Here is a 27,164-nt window from a genome sequence, read left to right as displayed (position 1 = left end):
TTTTTTATTCATCAGTCGAATGACAGGGAATGGGAATTTCTTCCTTTTTAAAATCTATTCTCACCATATATTTTCACTCATTATGTTCATTGTTATGGTTAGGGTTGGGGTAGGGATCCGGGAGAATTTGACATCCTCGTTGCAATATTTCATGAATGTACGAGTATCGCTGGGTAACGTTACGAAACATACAATCAGCTTTTTAACATTTTTACTAGTCGGTTGAATTTGACGTTGCGTTGTATGAGCTGAATTGTTAACTCGAACTTTTAGTCGTAAAGATATTAATATAAATTTGAATAACTGAAATATTGTCTTGATTTATACAATTATTGTGTTATAATAGGGAAAATTTGATCTAGTAAAAATATTTCACCGCAAAAGATAAGCCCTTAAATTTTAAGGACTTAAAACATAATTTAGCCTAATATTTTATTAGAAATTATTACAGTTCAAATCACCATATCAAGAGGGTGTTTTATATGAAAATCCCGCGTAACGTCTTACGAAATCGCCTGAAAGTATGCTACTTAGATACAGATTATATGGTGTTACGATCGCCTGAAATCATTCAGTGTGTGCAACATATACTTTATAATATACTAATAAAATGTCTCGAAAACAGAAGAATGTCTCAGATTGGCAAACCTTTTGAGCTTTCTACAACATATTGCACGAACAGACATGAAGGATTTCTTAGCCATGCCATCGAGACTTTCTTGTGCAAGTTCATCGAGAAAAAAATGAAGTATAAACATGAGAACAGACTCCAACTGGAAAAGATAATTATTTCAACGATAGCTTACATTGCATATACAATTATACATACTTCCATGATTCCATCATTCTGTATCACATTTGAAGAAAAATCATGGCTTGTTGAGCACAGGCATACGAAAAGGACATGCATCAATTCCTCAAGTCAACAGAGAATGTTACCTATCTTTATTTTGACAGAGAAGTCAGAACCAACTAGTTCTGTAGATTGAAAGGGGGATCTCTAAGAGGGAGCTTTCGCCGACGTTAACTATTTTCCTACTCATCAGAACCAATAGCTTACGTGAACGAAGAGGAAGGTTTTTTGGAGAGCAAAGCTTTAAGTGACGAATGGTCAGTCACAGAGGGGCTACAAGTGAAGTTTTGGCATACAAGAGCTACAACCTTGTTGACTGCAAAGTTATTTTTTGCCATGAGAGCAACATTACTGTTATTTACTTCCCAAAATTCCATCTCGTCTTTGTTGTTGGGATCTATATGAATAACCTACGATCAACACCAGCCAACATGTTATTGATGACAATCAGAAGGAAATTGAAGATATCAAGTATATAAAGAGTAAGTGCGATTACTGTTCTGTTGGGATCATATACTGCATGAGCTGCAGCAAGCATGCTTTCAAAGTCCTCAGACGTCCTTTCACCAACCACGACCACTTGCTTCCGAGAAAGTACACGCAACATATCTGCTGCACAACACATTAGAGGCACTGCCATAGCCATATCTTTCAACCTTTTCTCAAAAACTGCCTGCATTACCATTTGAAGGGAATTCTAGTCAATTGCAAATGGCCCAGTAGTCAAGTAACAGATTCCCTCTAATAACCCCATCCCACCATTGTTAGGCGTTAGTACATAAACAAGAACAGCTTTTAGGAGGAAAGGGGAAAGAGGCTTACAGACCAATAGATGTTCTGCATTTCGCTTATAATGCTCAGCCTTACTTCCAGCAACCATGGAAGCCAATCTTATAAGATTTATAGCAGAAACTGAGTTTCCTGAGGGTTCTGCCCCATCATGGTCTTCCTTTACACGGAGGAGAACGGAAGCATCTTCTCCTGTATTATTGAAATATCCTCCTCCTGTCTTATCAAGAAACAAAGCATCCTGCATCCAACTCATATCATTAGCAACTTAATGCCTGGTATACATGAAATAAAATTTCTATGGAGTCCAAACATCAATTTTACCTGGGTTTCCTGCAATTCAATGGCCCATAGAAGCCAGCTAATTCCACCACCAAACTCATAGAGATCCAGCAATCCAGAAATCAGAAAAGCATAATCATCCAAGAAAGCAGGAGCTTTAGATGGCGAATGTCTGAAACTATGGTGTAGCCTGTGAGTTTCTACATTGTAAAGTTGCTTCCTAATAAAGGATGCTGCTTTTTCTGCAATTCCCATGTACTCCTTTGGCTGGAGCATGCACAATCAAAAGAAGGAGAAAGTTAAACACACGGGAAAGAGTCAAGTTGGCTACAGGTGTTCCTCCAACAACTTTACCCACTATTCCTTCATAACTTAAGCAGTCAGTGTCCTCCAACTCAGAAACTAGTAATTGTTCAAGCAAGAATAGTGATCAGCAGTATAAAATTTTAAATCTATGATGATAGTTTACAGACATCTTCCAGAAATATTAAAGAGTGTCTCCCATCTTTTTTAAATATTGGTAGCCATTCATCTTAACTTCTAATTGCTATACTAGTAGGGAGAAAACTTACTTCAGTGCCAATGACAGGAAAGTAGAATTTGGTCCCTTCAGCTTCACCCTTGAGAATCTTAGAAGCCCTGGCAAAAGATGAGATTGCCAGTCCATTCCACGATACAATAACCTAGGAGCATAGGAACCCTTGAGAGTACACATAAAAGTTGATGTCTAGATCAACATAGGTGGATCCCAAATAAATCAATAAGATTATTCAAGGGAAATACCTTATCATCCAAATGTGGCTTTGGACGCCTTGACCTTACTTCAAACAACTTATGCCTGCATTCTCCAAGAATTTCTTGATATGTCTCAACTGACATGCCATATTTTGATGCCAGTTCTGAAGGTTCCTTTCTCTCAATCAGGACATTCTTTCCCTTGAATTCATCGTGAGGATCACTCATTCCAGATAGGTCACAGTTACCCAATTGCTTGATGTAATAGTGCTCCTCAAAAAGAGCAGCATGCTCTCCAAGTAAGTCTTCAACCTAAACAGAACAAACCGGGTTGAAAGGCACCACCAGAAATAATAATATACCAGCCAATCATTAATTACAATACTTCTATGAGAAATTGTCAAGAATCAAGAAGCTATTGATATAATGGCAGAATTATGCAAGGAGATCAGAACAACATGATACACTGCCAAATACTAGAGATGTTCAGAAAAAACCTTAAACCGCATTTTTTATTTAGCACAAATGATCTCTGTGATTTATCTGCTTATTATCAACTAGAATATTCTATTTGTATTTGGAAGTACGATATAGAGATCTATAATAAGCAAACAAATAAAAAAATTTTATTATCCAAGTTGAGCAATAAATATCAAGGAGAACAAAACGGTCAATTGAAAAACATAATATACAAGTCAAAATTCAAAGGGGTATCATAGCTCACAAGTTTAAGCAAATATTTCCAGCTCAACTTTGAAAATACTGTAGTTAGATTGTCCTTAACAAATTAACAGATAATAATTAAGAAATAGGCTAAACAACAGATTTTGCTCTTGAAAAATACAGTTTATAAATTATCCATGAGAAAAATAAATTGATTCAATTGAATCCTTAAAGTATTTCAATTGACTGCCACATAAGTGGCTTATTGTGCCATGTCAGCAACTTGATGTTGTGCTCCAGACTTCACCTTCGGGCTGTAACAGCTCCTGGAGCTGGTTTTAGTGATTAATACCATCAGTTTTCTGGTTATTCAATTCTGGTTCCTAACATGGACCCAATTGAAAGATATAAATTTTGTAATGACCTAGTTGAACTAATTTATTTTTGGGGGGGACCATAATGGAGAATTGTATATTTTTCATGGACCTACAATGTTATTATCCATAAGAAATATATTAAGGAAACTCAAATAGGACATGGATGAAATACCTCTTTGCTTGTCCATATGTAAAAGGCTCCTTCCTTTTTTCTTGCAGCTCCTTCAGTCTCTGCACTGTCAGCATCCTCTGCTGAAAAAATTTCACCTTCTGGACCAATCATATCTCTCCTTAAATAATCAAGGATATCTCGTGATATATAAGAATAAAAGGTATCTTTTGTGATAGAAAACGCATCCAGATAAACATTGGCAAGCTGCCCTTGATCATAAAGCATCTTCTCAAAATGTGGAACTACAAAGATATAACAGCCCAACAAATTAATTGTCTTTACAACATTTCAAAACAAAGAGCATTTGGATATAACAACACATTGTAATTAACATGGCCAAATCAAAATGCTCAGGTATTTGCATATTGAGAATTACAGCTGATACACGTACATATCAAATATATACTCAAAGAAATGACTGCTGCCCAAGTTAAACTTACCATGCCAGCACTCATCCACACTGTATCTGTGAAATCCCCCTCCAATATGATCATGAATCCCACCTTTTGCCATGCATTGCAAGCTAAAGAAAACCATTTGCTGGCTTCCATTAGCTACACCCAACTTCCCCGTATCCTCCAACTTTTTGGAGTGATATAGCATCAAGTTTATCTCAACTGGTCTGGGAAACTTTGGTGCAGATCCAAACCCACCAAACTTTGAATCGTAGCTCCCAGAGAGCTACAAAGAAAAGAGTAGATTGAATGGTTTTCAAGATTCAAAACACTCAGCATAACTTTAAGGATTCAAAACATCCAACAAATACATGCTGATATAAGATATTTTCTCACATTATATATATAAAAAAAAGAATATTCTTTAATCTATGTTACAATATGAAAATCTTACAACAGTGGTTGCTATCAACCCTGGTCACCACAATGCATGTCTAAGAAATGTTGAAATAGTAGACAAAAGCAGATGTTCAAAGCCCCACCTGCTCCGAGCATAGGCGTAACGCATCAGCTGGAACCCCATCAGGCAGTTTATCAGAATCTGAACTAGCAGACATTGCCTCAGAAAGCTGTTCAATTGCATATGATCCACTCTTAATTAGCATATCCCTCTTACTATCCCAAGCTTCTTTTACCTTTCTGGAGAAAACAGGAACAAAATAGTATTCAAATAAGAACTTCAAAAACCATAATAAAAATTTAAATCCATTGGCCTGGAGTTTTATACTAAATAAATTCCAACATGCCATCCACCAAATTTACTCAGAGAGGAGTCCAAGCAGGTTGATGATTCAAGTCAACATGTGCAATAACTCTCACCTAAGTATAGTCTTAAATCCTGGTCGTCCATACTTATCATCAGGGGGGAAGTAAGTTCCACCCATTAAAGGTTTCAAGTCAGGTGAAAGAAACACACTCAGGGGCCAACCTCCTCCACCATACAAAGCCTGCACATACGACATGTACACCTAAAGAAGGAAAAAAAAATCCTTTACTAAACCTTGTTACCGGTAGAAAACCTCAATTTTTCTATAAGCATCTCTTAACCATTCAAATTCCAAAGGAACTTTGGATAACTTATAAACACCATTTTTTGTTCCTTAAAATAGAATAATTTTGGAATCATATCCTCGTAGGTACTCTCAGCTGACATGCCTCCAAAAATATAAATTAAATAAACAGTTAACACATTATATACCTTATCAACATCTGGTCGCTCCTCTCGATCCACCTGTAGAATTGACACATTAAAGTGAGACAGAACAAGGCATAACAACCTTGGAAGCAATGCCGAGTAAACTAAAATTGAAAGCAAGATAAAAAGGAAAAAATTAAATGACCTTAATGCTAACGAACCAATCGTTCAGCAACTTGGCAACCGCTTCATCCTCGAAAGACTCGACCTCCATAACATGACACCTTACGAACAAAGTACAAACACTTGAGATTCCGAAAACGTTGAAACTCATCCAAAACAATACGAGTTGTGAGTCAAACATAATGCACATACCAGTGACAAGTGCTGTAACCAACTTCGAACGGAATCGCCATCAAACACCAACCACAAGCAAAGCTTCGCAGTTAATTACGCAAAGCAAACGAGAATCGCAGAAAGAAAAACAGAAAAAGGCGGAAAAGGAGAGAATTACTTGACAAGAAGATAGGCGCGTCTCGCCGGCGCGCTTCGGCGAAGGCTTCTTCGCCCCAGGGATACCAATCAACCTTGAATAGGAATTAGAATTAGTGAAAAGTTGAGGAATGAGATGAGAATTGTGAGAACTTACAGGGTTGTGAGCGTGTTGGAGAAGATAGGGGCTCTGTTCGGAAGCGAGTCGATTAGTGTGTATGTGGTGGGAGGAATGAGACGATGCCATGGAGAGGACCTTGAGTGTGAGAGGTTTGAAATTCAAAGAGGGGAAGGGGGGTTGGCGAAAGAGAAAACGAGGAAGGAGAAGAGGAGAGAAGCGGTGGAGGAGCATAGAAGAATTATGTATCAGTAATAGTGGGGACTTGGATAGTAGCAAGTGCATCTTCGAGGCCAAGTATCAACTATCAACAATGAGGTCAGTTGCCACTTGCCATGTGTACCTCTTCCCTTCTCAACGCTTGGACACTGAACACCTTTTTCGTCCACAACCTTTGCCTTGCCTTGCCGTTATAAATAAACTGGAACCCAATCCAATAGAATAGTTATTGGATATAGAGGAGATTTCTCTCTCTCTTATTTTTTTTTTTTTTTATTTCCTTTCATAGTATTCCTTATTACATTACACAATTCTTTTTGTTTATGAAATTTAAGTAAAAAATTTCATACTTAAAAAACATGCTACATTTAATTTTAATTTTTGTATGGTTCAATAAAGACGAAAGGTTACAATGACAACAAATCAGAATTAAAGTTATATTTTCAATGGGTTTGATTTTAATTAATTGTGTTATTAAAATCATTTTCTATGGTTATTCACAATGCTCACGAACACTTGCAGCCCTAAAATTTGTAACTGGGGAGTGTCTAATTTACCAAAATAAGGTCTTACCATTTTTTACTAAGAATACAAAAGAGATGTTATTCCAAATTAAAACTAATCATTTCCAAACACTCTATGACAGTAGTGATTAGCCAACAAGTCTGAATGGCTGTTGTGTTTTAACTTAAAATAGCTAAGAAGCTCTGGGCAGCACTTAGCATTTTTTTTTTTGGTCGGAAATGAAACTGTGTTGCTCTTCAAGGCTTTAAACCTGTTGTAAGAAGTTATGTGTTGGCTCACTTGGCTGGCTTCCAACTTTCAACCAGTATGAGGGAGCTGGGAATCAAACTCCCGGTTCAACACCATATACAATGCAACGAGCACAAAAAGCAAAAGTCAATTGCATCACTTTACATAATGAAACAGATTTTTACAGAGTACTATATAATGAAATGTTACATGTAAAAGTGCCCCTATCTACTACACATTGGCAATCAATCAACTTGATACGGTATGTCTCAAACTTTGGATGATGGGGCACATTCAGGAAAACAACAATATGGCAGATCTTCCATTGTGAAAATTACTCCAGCAAAAAAAATTCAAATTACTAGGGCAAAATCTGCTGCATATCAGCCAGCCGGAGCACCCACAGATTCAGCAAGTTCTTCCAGAAGTTCCTTTTGCTCCATTGTAACACAAGACTGCAAGAAAAAGCTTTTTAAATAAGGCAGAGCCCTGATATAGATAAAGTAATTTCATTCATCTAATCATATTAACTCATTAATGGTAAAGTCTGTAGTATATCCTTTTAATGTCGGCAAACATTGTAACTTTTAAGCAGATTTGTGCTTGTCATTCTTTGCGGTTGGTCAATCGTGTCTTCACTTTTTTTCTTTTAAAATCCCATGGGTGAGGTCCCTTCCTTTGTTTTACTGGGGTTCCCGTTCTTCACCATTGCAGTGTCTTTTGGTATAATTGAAGAAACAAGTCATTTTTTGGTTAATGTGATTGTGTGAATTTCAGTCAGAGAATCAATGTCATTCAACAGCATTCAGCATCCTGTTATATCCTTCTCAAAGACCCCACTCAACATTATCAAATCCAATCCAGGAGTTGCAATGATTTTGGGTTTCTCTCAAGCTCTTCAAACTTTCTCGTTGCAAGCCCTTGCTTACCAGACCGATTTTCATCTTAATGCAAACCTGCTGTATATAATAATACCTAAAGAAATGCTAGCAACACACTCTATACATTCTTTTGAACACACTTTCTACTATTAGATGAAATTTATCGGAAATTACAACATTTTGGGGGTTCTACTTTTTATTTAATGAGTTCCACTCATAATTTTGCAGTTGCCAATGAATTTTAACCAATAATAGTGAGTGTGTTAGAAATAGTGTATTGCTAGCACTTCTCTAATTCCTAAATAAGCCACCTCAAAAAGTGCACAGGTGCGCCTATATTAATTAACATACACCACTTTCTATAAGCATATTTTACACGCAGCCAAACACTGGGAAACACAAGAAAAAAAGAACAAGTTCATTCCAAGTGTTAGATAATATACCTGAACAGCATCTTCTATATCACCATCAAGAAAAGAGGTGAGCTCATAGTTTATCTTCAATCTGTGGTCAGTAACCCTGTTGTCCTGATAAGAAAAATTTGAAAGTGTCATAAACTGCCACAAACAATCTTAATCTCATCAAGACAAAATGAAAATTTAATAGCACATAGCAATGTTCTACCTCGAACCACTATTCTGACAGGAACTACATAACTCTAGTTCGCTGAATCTTATTCACTTCACTCAATGAACATGATTATCAAAAATCTTAAAAAATAATTAATTGCTTATTATGTCATGTCTTTCACATATCTTCTATTTTTCTAATGGAATAGCATTAGCATTGCTCACCTTACAATTTATAAAGGGAAAAATTGTCATGAATAAAATTACAATGTATAGAAACTCATTCAATTTTGGATGGGGATTGGAGAGACTCATGAGTGTGTGTGTAACTATGTTAAAATATTTTGAGACAGCAACATTGAGTACCTTATAATTGTATGTTCGAATTTTTTCTGAACGTGCACCTGTACCGACCTGTAATTGGATATAGCAAGGCAAAGAATTTTAACTCAATAACTATTTGCTCACCCATTTAGCAAGTACACCATATAAAATTTAATTCAATGTTACTAGTCTTTCAAACACCTGCACAAGAAGGAGCATACCTGTAATTTCCTTTGATTTCGTAATGACTCCTGTTGCTCCCTTACCTTAATCTCATATCTGTAAAAGGATCTTGTATCATTTTACATGTAGTAGCATACTAAAGAAAATAGGTTAAAGAGAACACTTGGAAAAATTACATTAATGAACTCATAGCGTTTGGTCAGTTTTTGGCTTCTTGACATTAATATCCTTTAGTTCCTCATGAATAATTTAACTCAAGAAAAGATTGGGATATTTTATCTTGTGAGCATGCATTTAAGAGTAAAAGGAGGAAAAAAAACTTGCAAATATAAACATGACTCAATTCTAAAATCAGACTCATAAAACTGCATGGCAATATTGATGCTTACAGTTTTGCTCGGAGCAACTGAAAAGCGCGATTCCTGTTCTTAAGTTGTGTCCTTTCTTCAGTACAAAAGATACGGATTCCCGTTGGTTTATGGAAGAGATCAATGGCTGTTTCAACCTTGTTAACATTCTGGCCTGCAAGATATCTTTGCATGAGAATTCATGGAGGAGTTTATTTCGTGCTCCAAGGAATAGAAAGATTGGTTACTTGACTAAAATGGTATAATGGTCATAGATCTTTACCTCCAGCACCCCCAGAACGTGCCGTTGTCAGTTCAATATCTTTTGGGTCAATTACGACTTCAACTTCATCAGCCTATGTAAAGATTCCAGATCAATAGATTTAGATGTTGTTTTAAAATCTTAAAAGAAGGAAGGCATGCATATACTTACTGAATTAGTATGCTAAGAATTATACTGATTAAAGAACATATGAATTTAAAAAAAACAATTTCAATAGAGCACCAACCTTTAATTACATAATTTAATCTGCCTTCCACAATACTAGATGATAAATTGAGACAGCACCATATCTATATATACTTGAAACACTTTAGACTTAAGCTAGATACTTTTTTATTCAAATAGACCTTTATACAAAAGTAATAACTTTTGGAATAAAATATCAAATTAGCAATAGTCCAAATGCAAAGAGCCAAAGACTTTAAATAATGTTTTGATTGCTATCAAACCTAGATGTCAAGATCATGAATAATTTATTGCTAAAAGCCTGAAATATGTACTCCACCTCTGGCATGATGGCCACTGTTGCAGTAGAAGTATGTACCCGGCCCTGAGTTTCTGTTAGGGGAACCCGTTGAACTCGGTGGACACCAGATTCATATTTCAATTTACTGTAAACACGATTTCCCTTTATTTCCATCACATAAGTTTTGTATCCTCCTTTTTCTGCCTAAAAGATGGCAAAAAAATTATACAGATTACACATAAGTAATGAGAAACTATTTCTTTTAGAGTTTTCACGAGGAATACCGCAGAGCTTGAGACAAGAGAATACTTCCAAGAATTCCTTTCACTATATCTTTCATACATTCGAACCTGATTCAACATCAAAACAGCATCAGAATATGTTTATAATTGAACTTCACATAATGGTTCTTTCATTTGAACTAGAAAAATTTAAAAGTTTTAAAGACAGTTAAACAATTAAGAAATGATCCCATAACAGATCTGTCATTTGTAAAATGAGTGTGTACATTAAGCATTCCGCATGGATTAGACTTGGAAAAGACATATGTAAGCATGTACCTACAAGATCACCAGCCCATATTCCGGCCTCGTCACCACCAGTGCCTGCTCGTACTGCAGAAGTGAATGATGATAATAACCTTCAGAGCTAGAAAAATAAATGAAGATAATAATGTATTGAAATGTTAAACTCAGCTATCCAGAAATTCTGGAGTGCAACTTAAGTGTACATAATGGGAGTAGCCCAAAATTATGCCACTCTGTGATGTATAAATCAAATAAATAAGTAAAACTCCTCCGTAGCAAAATTAAAAAAAAAAAAAAAAACAGTAGCACTAGTAAATTGTAACCATTTAATCCTGTTATGTGCATATGATGATAGCAGCCACACTTTTATCAATTCAACAAATTCCTTAATATAACATATTTTGTACATTTCCCACTAAAGACAAACAATATTCAAAAAGTTTAGAAATTCGCTTTATGTCCTATAGCATAAGTCTCAGGCATGATTCGTGAAACATTCAACTGAGCCATAAAGTAAAATCATTGGGCTACAACAATACACTGTAAAGAAAGAGATAATGTACCTTCAAGCAATATGTTTCTAGCATCCATAGGATCACTGGGAAGCAGTAACACCTATCATTATGTAGGACAAAATTACGAAGTTTCTAAATACCAAGGGAAATGGGGAAATGGGGAAAAGATAAAAAATAAAAAAAGATAGAGGAGAGGCTTGAAAACTCAAGATAGCCAAAGACAAAAGAGGCTACAAATGATGAGAAATATATAGGAGAGGAGATTCCCAGTATGGTTTTGAAAATCGAGGAATGAAAACTCATGAGTCATGATAGCCAATAACAAAAGAAAGTACATATTAAGAGAATGACGAAAGCGAATCATGATTCCTCTGCATGGTTTTGAAATTTCAACTGATTCAACATTTTGAATTGATGATTGTTACTACATTGGTATTGAACTAGAATGAGTAAACAAAACAAAATATTATCCATGACAACATATAACGAGAAGAACATCTTACGAATAAACATACAACAGAAACAAACCTTAATTTGTAGATTAGAAACATACACTTAAAATCTATTAATTAGGATTTTGTAGATTAGAAACAAGTCAAAAGCATGACAGAATAGGACTTTAAAGAAGTTGCAGTTTGCAATGCAATATCAAAGTTAGAAACAAACCTTAATTTTTTCCTCAAGCTCCGCGAGTTGCTTGGACAAAGTGTCAATTTCAAAAGATATCATTTCCACCATATCCTCATCGTTGCCATCATCCTTCGCTAAAGCTAAACAACAACAGTTCAAAAAAAAAATAATCAATAATTCAATATCAATCAGCCTTCAACTTCAAGTACCTAACCTAAGCTAGTAGAGTCTAACAAACCTTTGGTTTCTTCTAGAACCTTCTCACAGTCTTTAAATCTCCTATACGTGGACACAACCTACACCACACAATTAACATTACACAGTTGCGTCAATATATAAGGTTTAATTTCCATGAACATGAGTAATATAAAAAATAATCAAAGCACCTCATCAAGCTCTGAAACTGATTGTGCTAACTTCTGGTACTCCTTTGGATCAGAAACTACGTCTGGATCAGCAAGCTTGACCTGAAATTTCATCTTTGAGAAAAAAAAAACTTTGCAGAAAATGGAAAGCATAGTAGCGCGCAGTGGAATAAATACCGATAACTCTTTCCACGTTTTCTCGGCGGACTCAAGCTTCGTTATCAGATAAGGTTCCTGAAATTCAACGCCAATGAGGAAAAATACGATAGGGGATTGAACGAGTTGTGTTTTGTTTTGTTTTGAATGATTTTGGTGACTTACCGCCATGCAAACGATTCTTGGAGGAGTGAGTTTGGTGGCGACGCGTCTGGTAGTGAAAGGATGAAGGGAACGGTGTCGTATAGGGAGTAGTAGGTCGCGGCGCGTGGCGCATATTCGAGCTGTGAAACTCGCCGTTAAGCTGTTCATCGCCACAGAGTAACCGGATAGAGAAGCGGAAGGCACGTACATTTGGTACGGTGAGAGTGGTTGTTGGTGTTTGGATGAGATGAGGCGCTGCTTCGATTGGGTCCTTTTGGGTTGGGCGCAGTTGTCAATTTATTCAGGGGTGTTGCTAGGTGCACCCAGCATTATTGCTGGTGCATTCAGTACTTAAGAGAAAAAGACTGAAATATCCTTGATCCGTAAGTCTTTTACAGATCAACTTGATTTGTAGAAGTCTTACGAATCAACTTGATTCGTAAGTCTTTACAAATCAAGTTGATCTGTATGCGCTTTATATCAACATACGAATCAACTTATCCGTTAGCCTTTTTATGGATCAACTTGATCCGTAGAAGTCTTATGGATCAACTTGATTCGTAGAAGCCTTACGGATCAAGTTGATCCGTATGCGCTTAATATCAACATACGAATCAGCTTATCCGTAAGCCTTTTTATGGATCAACTTGATCCGTAGAAGTTTTACGGATCAACTTGATTCGTAAAAGTCTTACGGATCAAGTTGATCCGTATGCGTTTAATATCAACATATGGATCAACTTGATCCGTAAAAGGCTTACGGATCAAGTTGATTCGTATGATTTATGGACCACCATCACGCACACCCATCACAAATGCAAAGAAAATGTAAGGATAGTTTTGGTGTTTTCAAAAAATGTTGAATGCACCAGTAATAATGCTGGGTACACCTAGCAACACCTTTTATTTAGCCCAAAATGTATTGGGCTTACATTGGTTATATGTTAGGCAATTGCTGGGCAATTATAAGTTAGTTTGAAAATGGTTATTATTATCACTATTGAAGAAAGGCGATTGTAAGAAAAATTAGAAATTACGCCTAAAGAAATGTGCCTTAATTTTATGTTTATTCTCTTTTAATTCAAATGAAATCCAACACTTTTTGGCAATCATTCACGTTAATCATTAAAATAAATAATTGATGGAGGATCCGATTAGGTAAATTCGTTAAATGTTTAATTAGCCCCATCACGCATGCTTATATTACAATAATGATGTCGACAATGAAATTTGATTCAACATCCCAAGTTTCTTGATCCGGTATGGCCCATGACTTTCCATTGAGGAGGCCCATGTTGGTCCCACGCATATCAGCTCAAGAATACTCTGTCTTGAATGAACAAGCCCAACCATGATCTTCAAATTTTCAATTTTGATATAGTATTGATTTTTACAAAAAAAATCCGATTATATCCATAAATTGACTAAAAACTTGTTTGATCAATAACCTAACAAAACTAAAAAAAGAGTAGTGTGGTTTTACTTTGGCTAACCAAACATTCTTACTCTTTTGTTTTTTATTATGGCAAGATGCCGTGCAAAAACATCACAATAGAGAATAACATCTCAATTAAGTTGGCACTTCCAACTCTACAAAAACCATCCTTACTTCTAGTTTTACTTACAAATTGGTACTGTTAAAAGTTTTACTAATTACTTAAAGACATTCATTAAAGAACCAATAAATAAAAAATACTAAAATTCATACCGAGGTGCATGAAAACCAGAGCAACTGCATATTAATAGTAGTAACATATTTAAATAAAAAAAATCATTTTTAATTTATTAATCCAACTATTTAGTTAACATTTGCCATGTGTAATGCCATTGTCCTACTTTTTAGGCATATTTAGATATTTTTTTCATAAACACTTCAAAAAATAAAATACTCATAAAAAAAAAGAAAAAAAATGTTAAATAAGCTTATTCAATGCATAAGCTCATTTATAAAAAAATTCCTTATATTAGTCTTTCCCAAATTTGATTTTAATTTATAGAAAAAATTGTTTCAATTTTTGTATTAATTTTTTTTCTAAGCACTATATAATTTGGGAATATAATTGAAACCAAGTTGAATACAAGGTTAGCTGAGTATTGATTGGCTCACCCAACCCAAATGATGCTTAGAATTTGAGTGCGTGTCCCCACTCTCCCCTATAAGTTCAATGTTTAATTAAAAGGCTGGGGTCAAATGTTTACTGCATATCATCATGTGGTCACCTTCTGTCCACACTGCACTATGTCTAATGATACAAAGCCTCTTCTTTCAGTCTTCATCCCAATGTGTGAAAATAAGCTGCTGCTTCTTTTTTTTTTAAAAAAAAAAACTTTTTCAGCCATGTCTATCTCATTTGTTCGATCTCTAACAAATTAATTTATGGCAGCCGTAGAAAAACAAGGTTTTTGAGCTTTGTATGTTTCAAAAGCGAACAGAGATTGGGAGGTACAAAAACCAATACTTGAAAGTTATATAGGCTACATCCGCTGTAAATATAAAAGTGACAACATGTTAATGTTTTTTTTTTATCATAAAAATTGAATACAATATCAAAAAAATTTATAATACTCACATTCAATTAATTTCAATTAATTGAAGTAAACTTCAGTTGGTGGTAATATGTTAATGTTTAACTAAATGAATGTTGTTTGATATATCTATTACTATTATGATTTTTATTTAATTATTTTTATAGTTTCTTTTTACTATTTTATATAGTAACAAAGAGGAAACTGATATTATGACTATAATAGTTAATTAAATTGAATATCAAGAGTCAATACACTCTCAATTTTATGAATAAAAAAAATCTCAACTTTAATTGTGTCTGTTTTATGATAGAGCTATTAGTTTTCATAAACTTTAGAAAGCAAGAACAAAGCTACTTTTAAGTTTGAGAAAGTAAAAACATGAAAGGTTTACTTGCGACATGATGACTGGTTTTATTATTGAAGAAATGCAAACACAAATGGGCACAATACAATTATACAAATTACTAGTAATACACATATGGGTTTCCTATGTCTCCAGACTCGGTACAAGAATCTGCATTGCCTTTGCCTTATCCTGCAAATCAAATATAGAGAAATGATCAAATATATCTATTCACTATCTCAACAAAATTTTCAGTAGAGACCAGAGAGAGAGAGACGAAAAAAAAAACTAAAAACAAATTAATGCTTTGTTTTTTTTTTTATTATTAATTTCCCCGACTCTAAGTAAGAACATAAAAAAAAGTAGCTGCTACCTACTACTACATCATGGTTGTGCTTTGGAAACTCATTCTGAAGCTTTGATACACCTGGTCCACTTTGAAGTTAGATTCCTAATCCTATGATAAAGATAATGAGGGAGCAACATTGACGTGAAGGAGGAAAGGGAAACAAATTAATGAAATTATGCTCATTTTTAGTTTCTTCTATATTTTCATATGATTCTAAAGATCGTTGCACTTTGACAAGAGTTTAATTGGACCACCTGTTAGTTGTTCATATTTCTCAGAAGGAGGGGTTGATGGCAGTAAATTATAAAGTTGTGATGAATCAATGAATTTATTAAAATAAATTTTTTGGTAAGTTATGTTTTTGTTTTTTAAAAGGAAGGGTTCATATATATTATGATTTGTTATTTTTTTACTGCCAAAATACTTATCTCATTTCATTAATAATCACAACAAAAATACATGATTTGTTAATTTTTAAAATTATAATTTAATGATTGCCTTTTTATTTTTTTTTTATGCAGAGTAATTTCTTTGTTAGGCTTTCATTAGTTTTGCTTATCAAGTACTATTTTTTATATATATAGTCTCTTTAAATATTACGATTTTTTTATTTAATCTCTTTAAATATCACTAAATTTTCACTTTGCCTCTCATTAATTTTTTTAGTTACATCAATCAATAGTTAATAGATAAAAAATAGAAGCCTTAGAAATAGATTACATATAAAATTTAAAGTTAAAAGAAACTATTATTACATACTTTTTTTAAAGTTCATAAATCAAATTTATTACTATAAAATTATAGGATCTCGATTATGTTTGGTAGGAAATATAAGAACTAACGAGTAAAATACTTTTTTCCTTCTAAATTTAATATTTCATTGTCCTCATTACACATGGACTATTCATTTCAGGCATTCGACAAAAGAAATTGATGGTCTCATCATGACTACCTACGGTCATGATTAATCCAACAGTGGTCACTAAATATATTTTGAGTTGAGAATATTGGACAAGAAACCTTAAATATATTGAATATTTTAAGTTGTTGGACAATAAACATTATTTATATTTAATAATTTATTAATTAATGCATGCATGTTTGCCAGCTCTTTATTTAGACATCTGTATTGGTCGGGACATTGCACTAAATTTCAATGAGTTATATTAATTATAAAAAAATTGTTTATAATTTTTTTTATAATATTACCTTTTTAAATGAATAATTCATCATATCATCATAATCGTAAATAAACAAGAGTGATGATGATTGATAGATATTTTACTATTTTAAATACATTTTTTTTGAAAGAAATACTATTTTAATTAAATACTTATTAACCTCTATATTTTATTTTCTGTAATTTAATTATATCATTCTACCTATTATACATATTTTTTCTTTTTTCATTTCTATCTCTTATTTAATACTATCAAATAAGTGATGGGTATCACCAATCAATTTTGAATAAATTATTTGTGAACTACAATTGCTATGGCATTGAATAAGCTCCAATCATACACTGTGCCTATCCTACGTCAAAATAATTACTTCCTTTGCCTCATATTTAGATATTTGTGCGTGGTTTCAATAAATAGGTGGGGCTCCGATTTTTTTTAAGTGTATATGTTTTGATTTTTTATTTTAACTTTATTCTTATTTTTCACCTATCTTTTTTTTTAATTAATTTACATATTTACATCTAGTTTACATTTATTGCAGGGTAGAAAAAATGCAATAAGAAAATTCAAAAATATTTTATAAAAAACAAAGCAAAAATTAAATTTCTTAGTTTGTGTATAAAAACCATAAAAATAGACAAAAGTAGTATATAATTAAAGATATTAGGATCATAATTTTTTAACACTCTTTTAAATATATTTTTATTATTAGTTAAATTTTATTAAAAATTATAAAATTTATAGGTCTTGTTTTTAATTTAATGAGTATTATAGTTTTTAATAATTTTTAACTAAAGCTATAAAAAAAACTAATAATAAAGAGTGTACTAAAATTAGCGTGTTGAAGAATATGTTATTAATACTTCTCCATATCCTTATATCACATTTCTTATTTTTTTTATTTCTCTTTTTATCATATCAAAACAATTATTATATTTATATTTTTTTTCTCTCTCAATATGTAAAAATAGTATGGAATGTCCACACATTTTTAACTTTGATTTTTATATTTTTTTAAGTATCAAAATATCTTATCCAAATAAAAAAAAAAATCACTTTTGACCTTCACAATGATATATGTTGCATAAGTAAAATCTAAATATATAAAAAATGGAATTGTTCTCCCTGAAAAAGAAAAAAAAAATAGGTAAAACAATATGTCAAGTATAAACCGTCGTGTGTTTAAACAGGAAAACCAATAAGATAGAAAAAATAATAATAGAAAAGGTTCAAGTTGAAATTTCATAGAAAATATAGACAATATTGTCTCTACTGACAAAAAATAAAAATTAAAGATGTAATAAGATTTTTTGGATCAGGGGTAGTCATGTAAGGTAAAAATGATTATTCTTTCTCACTTAGTGAGTTGAGAAGTATTCTCTAAATCAAAAAAAAAAAAAAAAGAAATAATAAGATTGAAAGCTTGTTTTAGGACATGCTACATTTCTAACATAACCAGAGTTACTCAAATTTCTTATACCATTTTTATTTCTTTTTATCACACACTTCTCTTTTAGCATTTTCTATCTCTCTCTTCTGTGGCTCTGTTACAAAATATGTTGAAAGATTACGTTATATGAGTGTAGCAGTCCTTTTAAATGTTAATTTATACACGCATTTTAGCTGATTAATTACTGTACTACCACGGATCGCATTATAACATGCAAATCCTACTCATTCTTTTGATTCCCACTTTACCAAGCTTTACACATAATATACTTGCTTATTTTATGCCATTCTTTACGTGGATATATTTTGCTACTACGCCATCATGACAATTCATAAAAGCGCTGTTGTTACCCTTGTCGATTCCTTCAATTTCTTAAGACAAAAACCATGTAAAGAAAAGCGAAGACCACTTATACCTTTCACCGAAAAGTGAGTTTACCTTGATTTAAGATTATAAAGTATGTTTCCAAGTCATATTCTCCATCCTTTAGGCCTGCATGGCTTCATGTGACTTACACTTCACTTCAACTTTCTAGTGACAGAGAAGGAATTAAGAGCCTCAAGAAGTGGTCCTAAACACAGTACATTATCTGTCAACCCACATAGTTTTATTTCTTTCGCTTCGATTCATCTGATATGGTCCTTTAGACGTTTACGTCGATAACATAGTCGTCACATCACTAGCAAGGTGCAATTCTTTAGCAGGGTTAGTGCTATTTAATTTGCAGAATTATCACACATGGGAGCGGTAACTGTTGGTGAATTGAAGCCCAGCATTTCAGGAAAAAGGACCTTTCGTCCAAGTTCAAGTATAAGACATGCCACTGAATGGTAATCTTATAGTTTGTACCATGTTTTGCTGCATTTAGTGTTTGTTGATTGCAACCATACATATGACATTTAGATACCATGTTTTCCAATGAACATATTAGTCTTGTGAGTCTGTGAGCGTGCATGGATCAACTGATACTGAGTTGCTTCAGTTTAGCTAGTAGTCTTGAGTTCGAGTATGCAACTATGCTCAAATGAAGAATTTTACTCCTACCCTGCAACTTGAGGATGGCTACCAAAAGAAAATACTAGTCTTTGGAATCTTAATTTTCTTTTGCCTTGTGTTGCCACTTGCCAGTGTGTGTTAGTGCATCTCATGTGCCAAGATTTCTTATCTGACATAGTCACAGCCTGTCCAAATTTATGGTAGAAAACAACACTTCAAGTACATCATGGTATAGGTTAAAACGGTGAGATTGGTAGATAAAGATGTAACATTGAGCTTGATGTAGTGTTTTACCCACCTGACAGCGGTATGGCGCTGCTGGCGAATGTTCAGATCTCATCTTCTGTCAGCAATGTGAACGACAATTAATGTTTGTCTGTCAATTATTCTCGTGCTTTTATTATCTTTAGGCCCTAAATGAGTGAGGAGATGATGTAATAGAAGCTCACCGACTATGTAAAAAAATGAAAACCCTTTTGGCTGCACATAGATCAGGACATGTGTTTGACATCAACCTGACCATACTAGAGTGACTCCAATGTTGATTTCCTCTTCATATCTTAGATGTTCAATGATTTGCATTCATGGGTTCCACTACAGTGACACAACCAATTAGTCCTGAAATATCAATTTGAATTGAAACTCATGTAACCATGTTGTGTCTGCAGTAGTAGTGTGCCTATTTAGTCTTGCCTAAATTTCTGTATTTATTAGAGTTGGGGCCAATCTTACGTAAGTTTTTGACATTGGGAGATTAAGGTTTCTTTTGGGTTGTAGAGAGCACATGGCTTGAGTCCAATTGTTACATTAAATTGCAAACACATGCTGGTAGCTAAAGGTTATTTCATGGTCTTGATAATTTAATTTTGGTAATACGTATGCCGCAGCAACAGTTTTAGATACATGTTGAAATTTCCATGTTCTATGTCATGTGATGATTCGGCCATATTTGTTTTTTGCAGGCCGATATCTGATGTATCTAGCGATCTTACCATCGAAGTAGGAGCATCAACCTTCGCACTTCACAAGGTAAAGGAAACTAGCTACCATTCTGATAAGAGGTTAAACATTCAGCATCATTACTTTTACTTTTATTTTGCCATGAAACATGTATAGTCAATAATCTTATATTAGTAGTTTGATTAATTAATCTATGTATCATTAGCTCCTTTGAAGAGAATTTCATGCCCAACCTTAGTCCACTAGCATTAATGGCTGATAAGTGGTAACAGAATCATGAACATAACCATGCTATGATTTTTTAATGGCTTCTACTTATGACTATGTTTAAAACAAGAAAGAAAAAAAAAACTAGGAAAAAAAGGAATATGAACATAGTTGCTGTTAGTTCACAGATTTTCACTGTGTACTGAAAGTGTAGCAATTTTTGCTCTAGTTTCCTCTGGTTTCTCGGAGTGGAAGAATTCGGAAGCTGCTGTTAGATGCAAAAGATTCAAAAGTTTTACGCATAAGTCTCCCAAATGTGCCAGGTGGTGCAGAGGCATTTGAGCTAGCTTCCAAGTTTTGCTATGGAATCAATGTTGAGTTCACCCTCTCAAATGTGGCCTTGCTACGTTGCGCGGCCCATTTTCTTGAAATGACCGAAGAATTCGCTGAAAAAAACTTGGAGGCCAGAGCTGAAGCATATCTAAGGGACACAGTGCTCCCTAACATATCAAGCACAGTACATGTTCTTCACTGTTGTGAGGCTCTTCGTCCCATATCTGAACAAATAAACCTTGTCAACAAGCTAATCAACGCAATTGCGAACAACGCGTGCAAAGAACAGCTTACAACTGGTCTACTAAAACTAGATCACACTTTCCCTTCTAAAACCACACCAACCATGGAGCCAGAAACACCCTCAGATTGGTGGGGGAAGTCTTTCAATGTTCTTAGTCTTGAGTTCTTCCAACGAGTTGTGTCTGTTGTGAAGTCAAAGGGACTAAAACAAGACATGATCAGCAAGATTTTGATGAACTATGCCCATGGTTCTCTTCAAGGGATTGGTGTTAGAGACCCTCAAGTGGTGAAGGGAAGTCTTCATGACTTGGAATTTCAAAAGAAACAAAGGGTGGTTGTTGAAACCATTGTTGGTTTACTCCCAACTCACTCGAGGAAAAGCCCGGTTCCAATGGGATTCCTCTCTAGTTTGTTGAAGGGTGCAATAGCAGCATCTGCATCAACTCCTTGTAAATCTGATTTGGAGAGGAGAATTAGTCTGCAACTTGACCAGGCCATTCTTGAAGACATCTTGATCCCAACAAACTCACCTCAAAACTCCCATAACACAATGTATGACACAGACTCAATTCTGAGGATCTTCTCTATTTATCTAAACATGGACGAGGAGGATGGCGAAGATAGTGACAACTACATTGATGAGAGCCAAATGGTGTATGATTTTGACAGTCCTGGATCTCCTAAACAAAGCTCAATCATAAAGGTATCCAAATTGCTGGACAATTATCTCGCGGAAGTAGCACTAGACTCAAACTTGTTGCCTTCAAAATTCACAGCACTTGCAGAACTGCTTCCAGATCATGCACGTGTGGTTAGTGATGGACTCTATAGAGCTGTTGACATCTTCCTTAAGGTGAAAATTACTCCTATCATGTCTATGCTTTCAGAGAAGAGTTTAATTTTTATACATTATCCTTATAAGAAGAATCTACACATTCAGTTAATCAGAAACCATCTTGTCATGACTTTTAATATAATTATAGTAAAAGTTAACAAATTTGTCATATATGATAATTTATGATTGGATAATATAGTAAAAAGTGAACAGACTATTTACTCTATGTTGAGAAGTTTACTTTCTATGACCATCAGTTTAAAGAGTTTTACACTATCATCTAATAAGAAATCACAAGAGATATGACTTTGAAGATAATTATTATAAAAGCTGACAAACTTATCATATATCACAATTTATGATTAAATGACGATATAAAGACTTTTTACATGATAAGTGCATGACCTATTTACTTTGGTTATAATTTTAATCAGATTTAAAGTATAATGTTATTGTTGGTTGTAGACTTGTAGTCACCAATGTGTGCCTGTTGTCTGTTTCCTTATGATGTAGGTTCATCCAAACATGAAGGACCCAGAGAGGAACCGGCTATGCAAAACCATTGATTGTCAGAAACTGTCTCAAGAAGCATGCAGCCATGCAGCACAGAACGAAAGGCTACCGGTGCAGATGGTGGTTCAAGTTCTTTACTTCGAGCAAATGAGGCTTCGCAATGCCATGAATGGAGGGCACAACCAACTCTTCTTTGGTCAGTTCCCTCACCGTTCAGGGAGTGGTGCAGGGAGTGGAGCCATTTCCCCAAGAGATAACTATGCATCTGTTAGAAGAGAGAACAGAGAACTGAAGCTTGAAGTTGCAAGAATGAGAATGAGGCTCACTGACTTGGAGAAAGACCACGTGTCCATGAAGCAGGAGCTTGTTAAGTCTCACCCTGCCAACAAGTTGTTCAAATCATTCACCAGAAAGCTGAGCAAGCTAAATTCTCTATTCAGGATAAATAGCATTAAGCCACTTATTGGTGGCAAAGCTAGTTCAGAAACTCGCTTCCCTTTTCCAAAGCGAAGACGCCACTCCGTTTCATGATACTTAATATGTCATATATCGTATATGACATAACGTATGTACAGTATGCATAAACATAGTTGTAATGCATGGCGTGATATTGTGTTTATTTTCCAGTCAATAGTTTTTTGAGTTATGTTCCTGACATGCTGTGTTCAGTACTATTGTTATCATGCTTAACAATTCCAAAATTGGGAACTGAATTGTTTCGAAGACATCAAATTTTAGTATACAAACACTTCGTGTATTAGAATTCAAACAGTACCATCCTCTGCATCAGAATATTAGTATATAAACACTCTATGAGAACTTAACTGTTTCTGAGACATCAATTTTTTCGCTACCAATTAGCACCCAAAAGAATTTGTTGTCACTTGATTAAGGCTTAATAGTATAATATATAAGCGTGATGGCCTAGGAATACCATAATTATTAAGATGCATCTCATTAAGAGACATCTAATCTAAGGAATGAGAAAAGAAAGGGAAAGTACTAAACAAGAAACAGGAAAAAAAAATCATTTTACTGTCCGGTATAATTGACTAGAGTAAAAAACATTTAAATTGTAATAATTATTTCCAACTCCATTTTTAATGCAATAATGTTATCTTCACCTCTAAGTTTTTATATCACTTATTACATATACTTTTTAGGTAAAAAAGTATCTATAGAAGTCACCCATAGTTATACTTGGATAAGAATTTTTGTTCTATTGTAATTTTTTTTTTAACAATATATTCACAAACCAATAGAAAAGTACCTCCTTGAATTTATACAAATTCGTGCTAAAAAATTTTGCACCAATGAAATTTCTTTTTTTTTTCCTTATTGTTTCACTGCTAATCCAAAGAAAAACATACAAGGGGAATGTCTACGAGCCGGCCCAACGATGACCGGCCCAATCTGTTCAATGTTGAAACGATGCCGTACGGATCTAAATACTGTCTTGGATTCGTGCTTCTGTTGTTGCAATGTGAAGGATGATGAGGTTGTCAATGGCAGGGTTTCGAAGCTCGTTGCCCTTTTCTGCGCTAATTAGGTAACTTACCCTCCTTCTTTCCTCTTCATCGCGCTCTGCATTATTTTTAATATATGATTCCTTTGCATTTTCCTTTTCTTTTACCCGAAGAAAATTATTAGGGTTCCGTTCTGTTAACATCGATTTTCTTGTTTTGTGTTTATGACAGACAGGTCGAGCAAGAGATGGAAACTGTGATGAAGGTGCTTCAGCCTGGACCCTTGGGAATCATAGAGCACAAGTTTTCCGCCGACGAAATTCGCAAGGCTAATGCCACGGTTTCTAAAGCAGTGACCAATTGGCGAACCAATGCGATCCTCGAAGACTACAATCACGTTTTAAAAGACTATATTCACAACAAGTGAAGCCAATTTTAGTTCCTCCCGCCAAATTTTGACCCAAGGTTACTTCCATTTTCCTTTGGTGTGTGTGTGTGCCTATTTGTTTAGATGTATGATCGTTATTGAGGTGTTTAAGTATTGTAAATGCTGGTTACTTGATTATAAGTTTGTATGAAGTTATTCAATAGTATCTGAACTTTGGTATGATTGTTAATTATGTTTACTATAATTTGATGATGTGGAGTGTGGATTGGGTTGCATTATTTTGTTTTTGGGGTTGGTACACATTGCAAGTAAATGTTGTCATCCGTGAAGGCGACGACAACAACTAGTCTTTGCTTTTTGACGATCTGACCTTGTTCGGTGTCAGCATTGTCTTTTTGTATGTCAGCTTTTTACGTAATCTCTTCTTATGGAATAAAATTTGTATATTTTTAGGTACTTTAGTTCTGAAAATTATGTTTCTTCAATAATGGCCCTCTCAGAGAGATAAATAAATAAGTTGGATTTGGATAATCTAAAGAAATATGAGTCGATGATGAGAAGATCAATTATTGATTTTCATATACTTGTATTGTATGAGCATGAGCATGAGCATGAGCATGAACATGAAATATTAATAGTTAATTTTCTTATTAATGACTAGCTAGGATTGCTGATTTTATCTTCTAAAGTGAGTTGCTCCTTCTAAAGAAACCAAAATAAGTTATGCCACGATATCCCTTTTTTTTATACGTCTTTTACAAAATCATTTATTGGTTTCCCAGTTTCTCAATTGCATTTACTATTTGTTAAGGATAAGATAAGATGCACGAAAATGAGACTTGAGAAAGTTGTTTGTTTGTGTTTTTTCTTCCTCGTGCTTTTCTCTGTTTTCTACCTAAGACCCCCCCTTTTTGTTTTCTCAATGTTGATCGGAACACGGGGTTATCGAATTGATATCTACTCGCCTTTTACACAGAATGAGCTAAGCGTCAATTATTGGTAAACACGAGTTTGATTTTGGCCATTGTATAAAAAAATTAAGTGTTACGTTACTGTTTGATATTTGACAGGAAATAAGTTCCACTTAGCTGACTGACTAAGCAGTCAACCCTATGATAAGAAACGATGTAATAAAACACGTCAAAAGTGCACTAAAATTGCTTAAAGAGGCCGAACTTTTGTAGAAATCTATTATCTTGTGTTATCTTGTTTTTCATATGGATTTTCTCTACCCCACTTTTTACACTTGCGTCAAGCTTTCGGTGACACACTGTTTGACATGGAGACGCGTTAGGCGTAGTGAACACTTCTTTTGAACCCCAAGTCTTCTTAAGTAAACTCTTGTGTACATGTATTGGTTATTAAAGCATAGTTAATACACAGAACAATGTTAGAACACCATCTGGCACATCTTTGTTTACTTTTTTTTTTTGTATACTAACACAGTCTATGTCTTTTTATCCTATAGACTTCGTATAATATGGATTTGTTCAAATGTGTCCAACGCGAACCATTTTTTTAACACATTTTATTATTAAATGAATTTTATGAGTTTTACTAAAAATAGAGTAATCTCATATTTTTTGTTCGTGTTCTGGCTCTCCATCTTGTGAATTTAGAAGGACTTGCATAATCATGCCAAAGGTATATAATACCAAAAATCGTTATATATGGTATCGACAGTTCCACGAAAATAGGTTCGTTACTGCGTTTCCACTCATGTATCCATTACAAGAAGAGAAGGACACTCATACAAGGCAACATCACACAAAAAGTACGAGTATTTCTCCCATTTTCTAGACCCTATTGCATTTTAACGGATTTGAGTGTTAAAATACCTTCTACAAACACCTAGTGCCATTCTGAAAAGGAGCATCGCATTGTAGTAAGAGAGGAATACATTCTTAAATGTTCAAAAATAAACATGTCATCCGTCCTAAATGCTTTTATTTTTCCATAACTCAATGCTATTCAATCTCTTAATAAATCAAGCTAAAATAACATTCATTTTTTAGCGTTTCCCTTTGGTCATCTTTTATCATAAAAAAATTTAAAAGAAGAAAATCACATTAAAATCTGATTTTTAGCCTTTAAAAAATACACAGATTATTAATTTAGTCTCACATAAATTAATTTTATAATTTCATCTTTAGTAATTGAAAATTTTAATCGTTTCATCCACTATTTATTTGATTTTATCAATGTTAAAGAAACACTTTTTTTTTTTATCGATGTCTTTGTCATCTTTTAAGATCATAACAAGCTTTTCTAAATTGATAGTATTTATATAAGAGTGATTAAATAAATAATATATATATATATATATATATATATATATTTTATTTTTTTTTTCTTTACCAAAACAAGGTTTTATTCTAAATATAAACAACCATAAAGATACTTTAACAGGCATAATTTTTTTCAAGTTCAATTATTTGTTGGCATATACCAACCAGTGTAAAACAAAAATAAAAGGGGAGCTTGGCATATGCGCTTCGAAAAGAGAACTAGTATAGAACACATAAACTAGTGCAAGGCCAGTTCTCGGCATCGCAGTGGGGACTATGGATTCCTCGACAGCAGCTTCTGCTTCAGAATTGACATGCATTTTTTTATTTTTTACCCCCTCATCTTGTCTCTCATATTTTAAGGATATCCTATGTATAAAGCTGGAATATGTATGCGAAAAAAAGTTGTGGCTATATTGGCTCCTCTATGATATCCTGCTGTTTAATTTCCTTATTATATTGTTAGGCTTTGCTTGAATAAATATTTATGGGAGAAAAAAATGAGAAGATAAAATAAGTACAGTTTTTCTTGTTAGTTAAAACCAATTAACTTTTATAAAAAATTTCTTATCTAACTTCTCGAAGAGCTAAAATGTTTTAAGTTGATTTTATACAAAAAATTAATTCATATTACCTTTTTATTTTTTCTA

General features: G+C 33.9%; 4 protein-coding genes across 6 annotated transcripts; 2 read left to right on the top strand and 2 right to left on the bottom strand.

Annotated features, from left to right (window-relative positions):
* Window positions 1-575: 575 nt before the first annotated feature.
* LOC114407343 (spermatogenesis-associated protein 20-like) lies at window positions 576-6,458 on the bottom strand. 2 transcript variants are annotated; one of them, XM_028370411.1, is made up of 15 exons: window positions 6,111-6,458; window positions 5,976-6,048; window positions 5,837-5,858; window positions 5,667-5,745; window positions 5,525-5,557; window positions 5,146-5,294; window positions 4,809-4,965; window positions 4,312-4,552; window positions 3,872-4,113; window positions 2,708-2,971; window positions 2,497-2,607; window positions 1,967-2,191; window positions 1,680-1,883; window positions 1,350-1,526; window positions 576-1,263 (listed from the first exon to the last, which is right to left on the bottom strand). In XM_028370411.1, exons 1-15 carry the CDS (start codon window positions 6,354-6,356, stop codon window positions 1,057-1,059), a joined length of 2,430 nt encoding a protein of 809 aa, XP_028226212.1. In that variant the 5' UTR covers window positions 6,357-6,458; the 3' UTR covers window positions 576-1,056. The 2 variants fall into 2 exon arrangements, with proteins under 2 accessions (XP_028226212.1, XP_028226213.1); XM_028370412.1 differs by lacking the exon at window positions 576-1,263 and having other exon boundaries at window positions 1,383-1,526; window positions 1,676-1,883.
* A 714-nt stretch (window positions 6,459-7,172) lies between these two features.
* On the bottom strand, window positions 7,173-12,710 carry LOC114407342 (peptide chain release factor APG3, chloroplastic-like). The gene is made up of 15 exons (XM_028370409.1): window positions 12,455-12,710; window positions 12,311-12,367; window positions 12,155-12,235; window positions 12,007-12,064; window positions 11,805-11,908; window positions 11,187-11,238; window positions 10,661-10,710; window positions 10,381-10,446; window positions 10,136-10,300; window positions 9,631-9,703; window positions 9,390-9,522; window positions 9,039-9,096; window positions 8,860-8,907; window positions 8,368-8,451; window positions 7,173-7,498 (listed from the first exon to the last, which is right to left on the bottom strand). Exons 1-15 carry the CDS (start codon window positions 12,641-12,643, stop codon window positions 7,427-7,429), a joined length of 1,290 nt encoding a protein of 429 aa, XP_028226210.1. The 5' UTR covers window positions 12,644-12,710; the 3' UTR covers window positions 7,173-7,426.
* A 6,000-nt stretch (window positions 12,711-18,710) lies between these two features.
* Window positions 18,711-23,141, top strand: LOC114407341 (BTB/POZ domain-containing protein At1g03010-like). Of its 2 annotated transcripts, none has more exons than XM_028370407.1 (4): window positions 18,711-19,115; window positions 20,244-20,310; window positions 20,678-21,877; window positions 22,373-23,141. In XM_028370407.1, exons 1-4 carry the CDS (start codon window positions 19,024-19,026, stop codon window positions 22,901-22,903), a joined length of 1,890 nt encoding a protein of 629 aa, XP_028226208.1. In that variant the 5' UTR covers window positions 18,711-19,023; the 3' UTR covers window positions 22,904-23,141. The 2 variants fall into 2 exon arrangements, with proteins under 2 accessions (XP_028226208.1, XP_028226209.1); XM_028370408.1 differs by lacking the exon at window positions 18,711-19,115 and adding an exon at window positions 19,594-20,119.
* Window positions 23,142-23,765: 624 nt separating this feature from the next.
* Window positions 23,766-24,682, top strand: LOC114407340. The gene is made up of 2 exons (XM_028370406.1): window positions 23,766-23,921; window positions 24,070-24,682. Exons 1-2 carry the CDS (start codon window positions 23,863-23,865, stop codon window positions 24,263-24,265), a joined length of 255 nt encoding a protein of 84 aa, XP_028226207.1. The 5' UTR covers window positions 23,766-23,862; the 3' UTR covers window positions 24,266-24,682.
* The last annotated feature ends 2,482 nt before the right edge of the window (window positions 24,683-27,164 follow it).

The sequence above is a fragment of the Glycine soja genome, chromosome 3, assembly GCF_004193775.1.
Source record: "Glycine soja cultivar W05 chromosome 3, ASM419377v2, whole genome shotgun sequence".
NCBI lineage: Eukaryota > Viridiplantae > Streptophyta > Magnoliopsida > Fabales > Fabaceae > Glycine > Glycine soja.
Note: the sequence above shows the minus strand (reverse complement) of the source record. Positions and strands in the feature narration are given on the sequence as shown.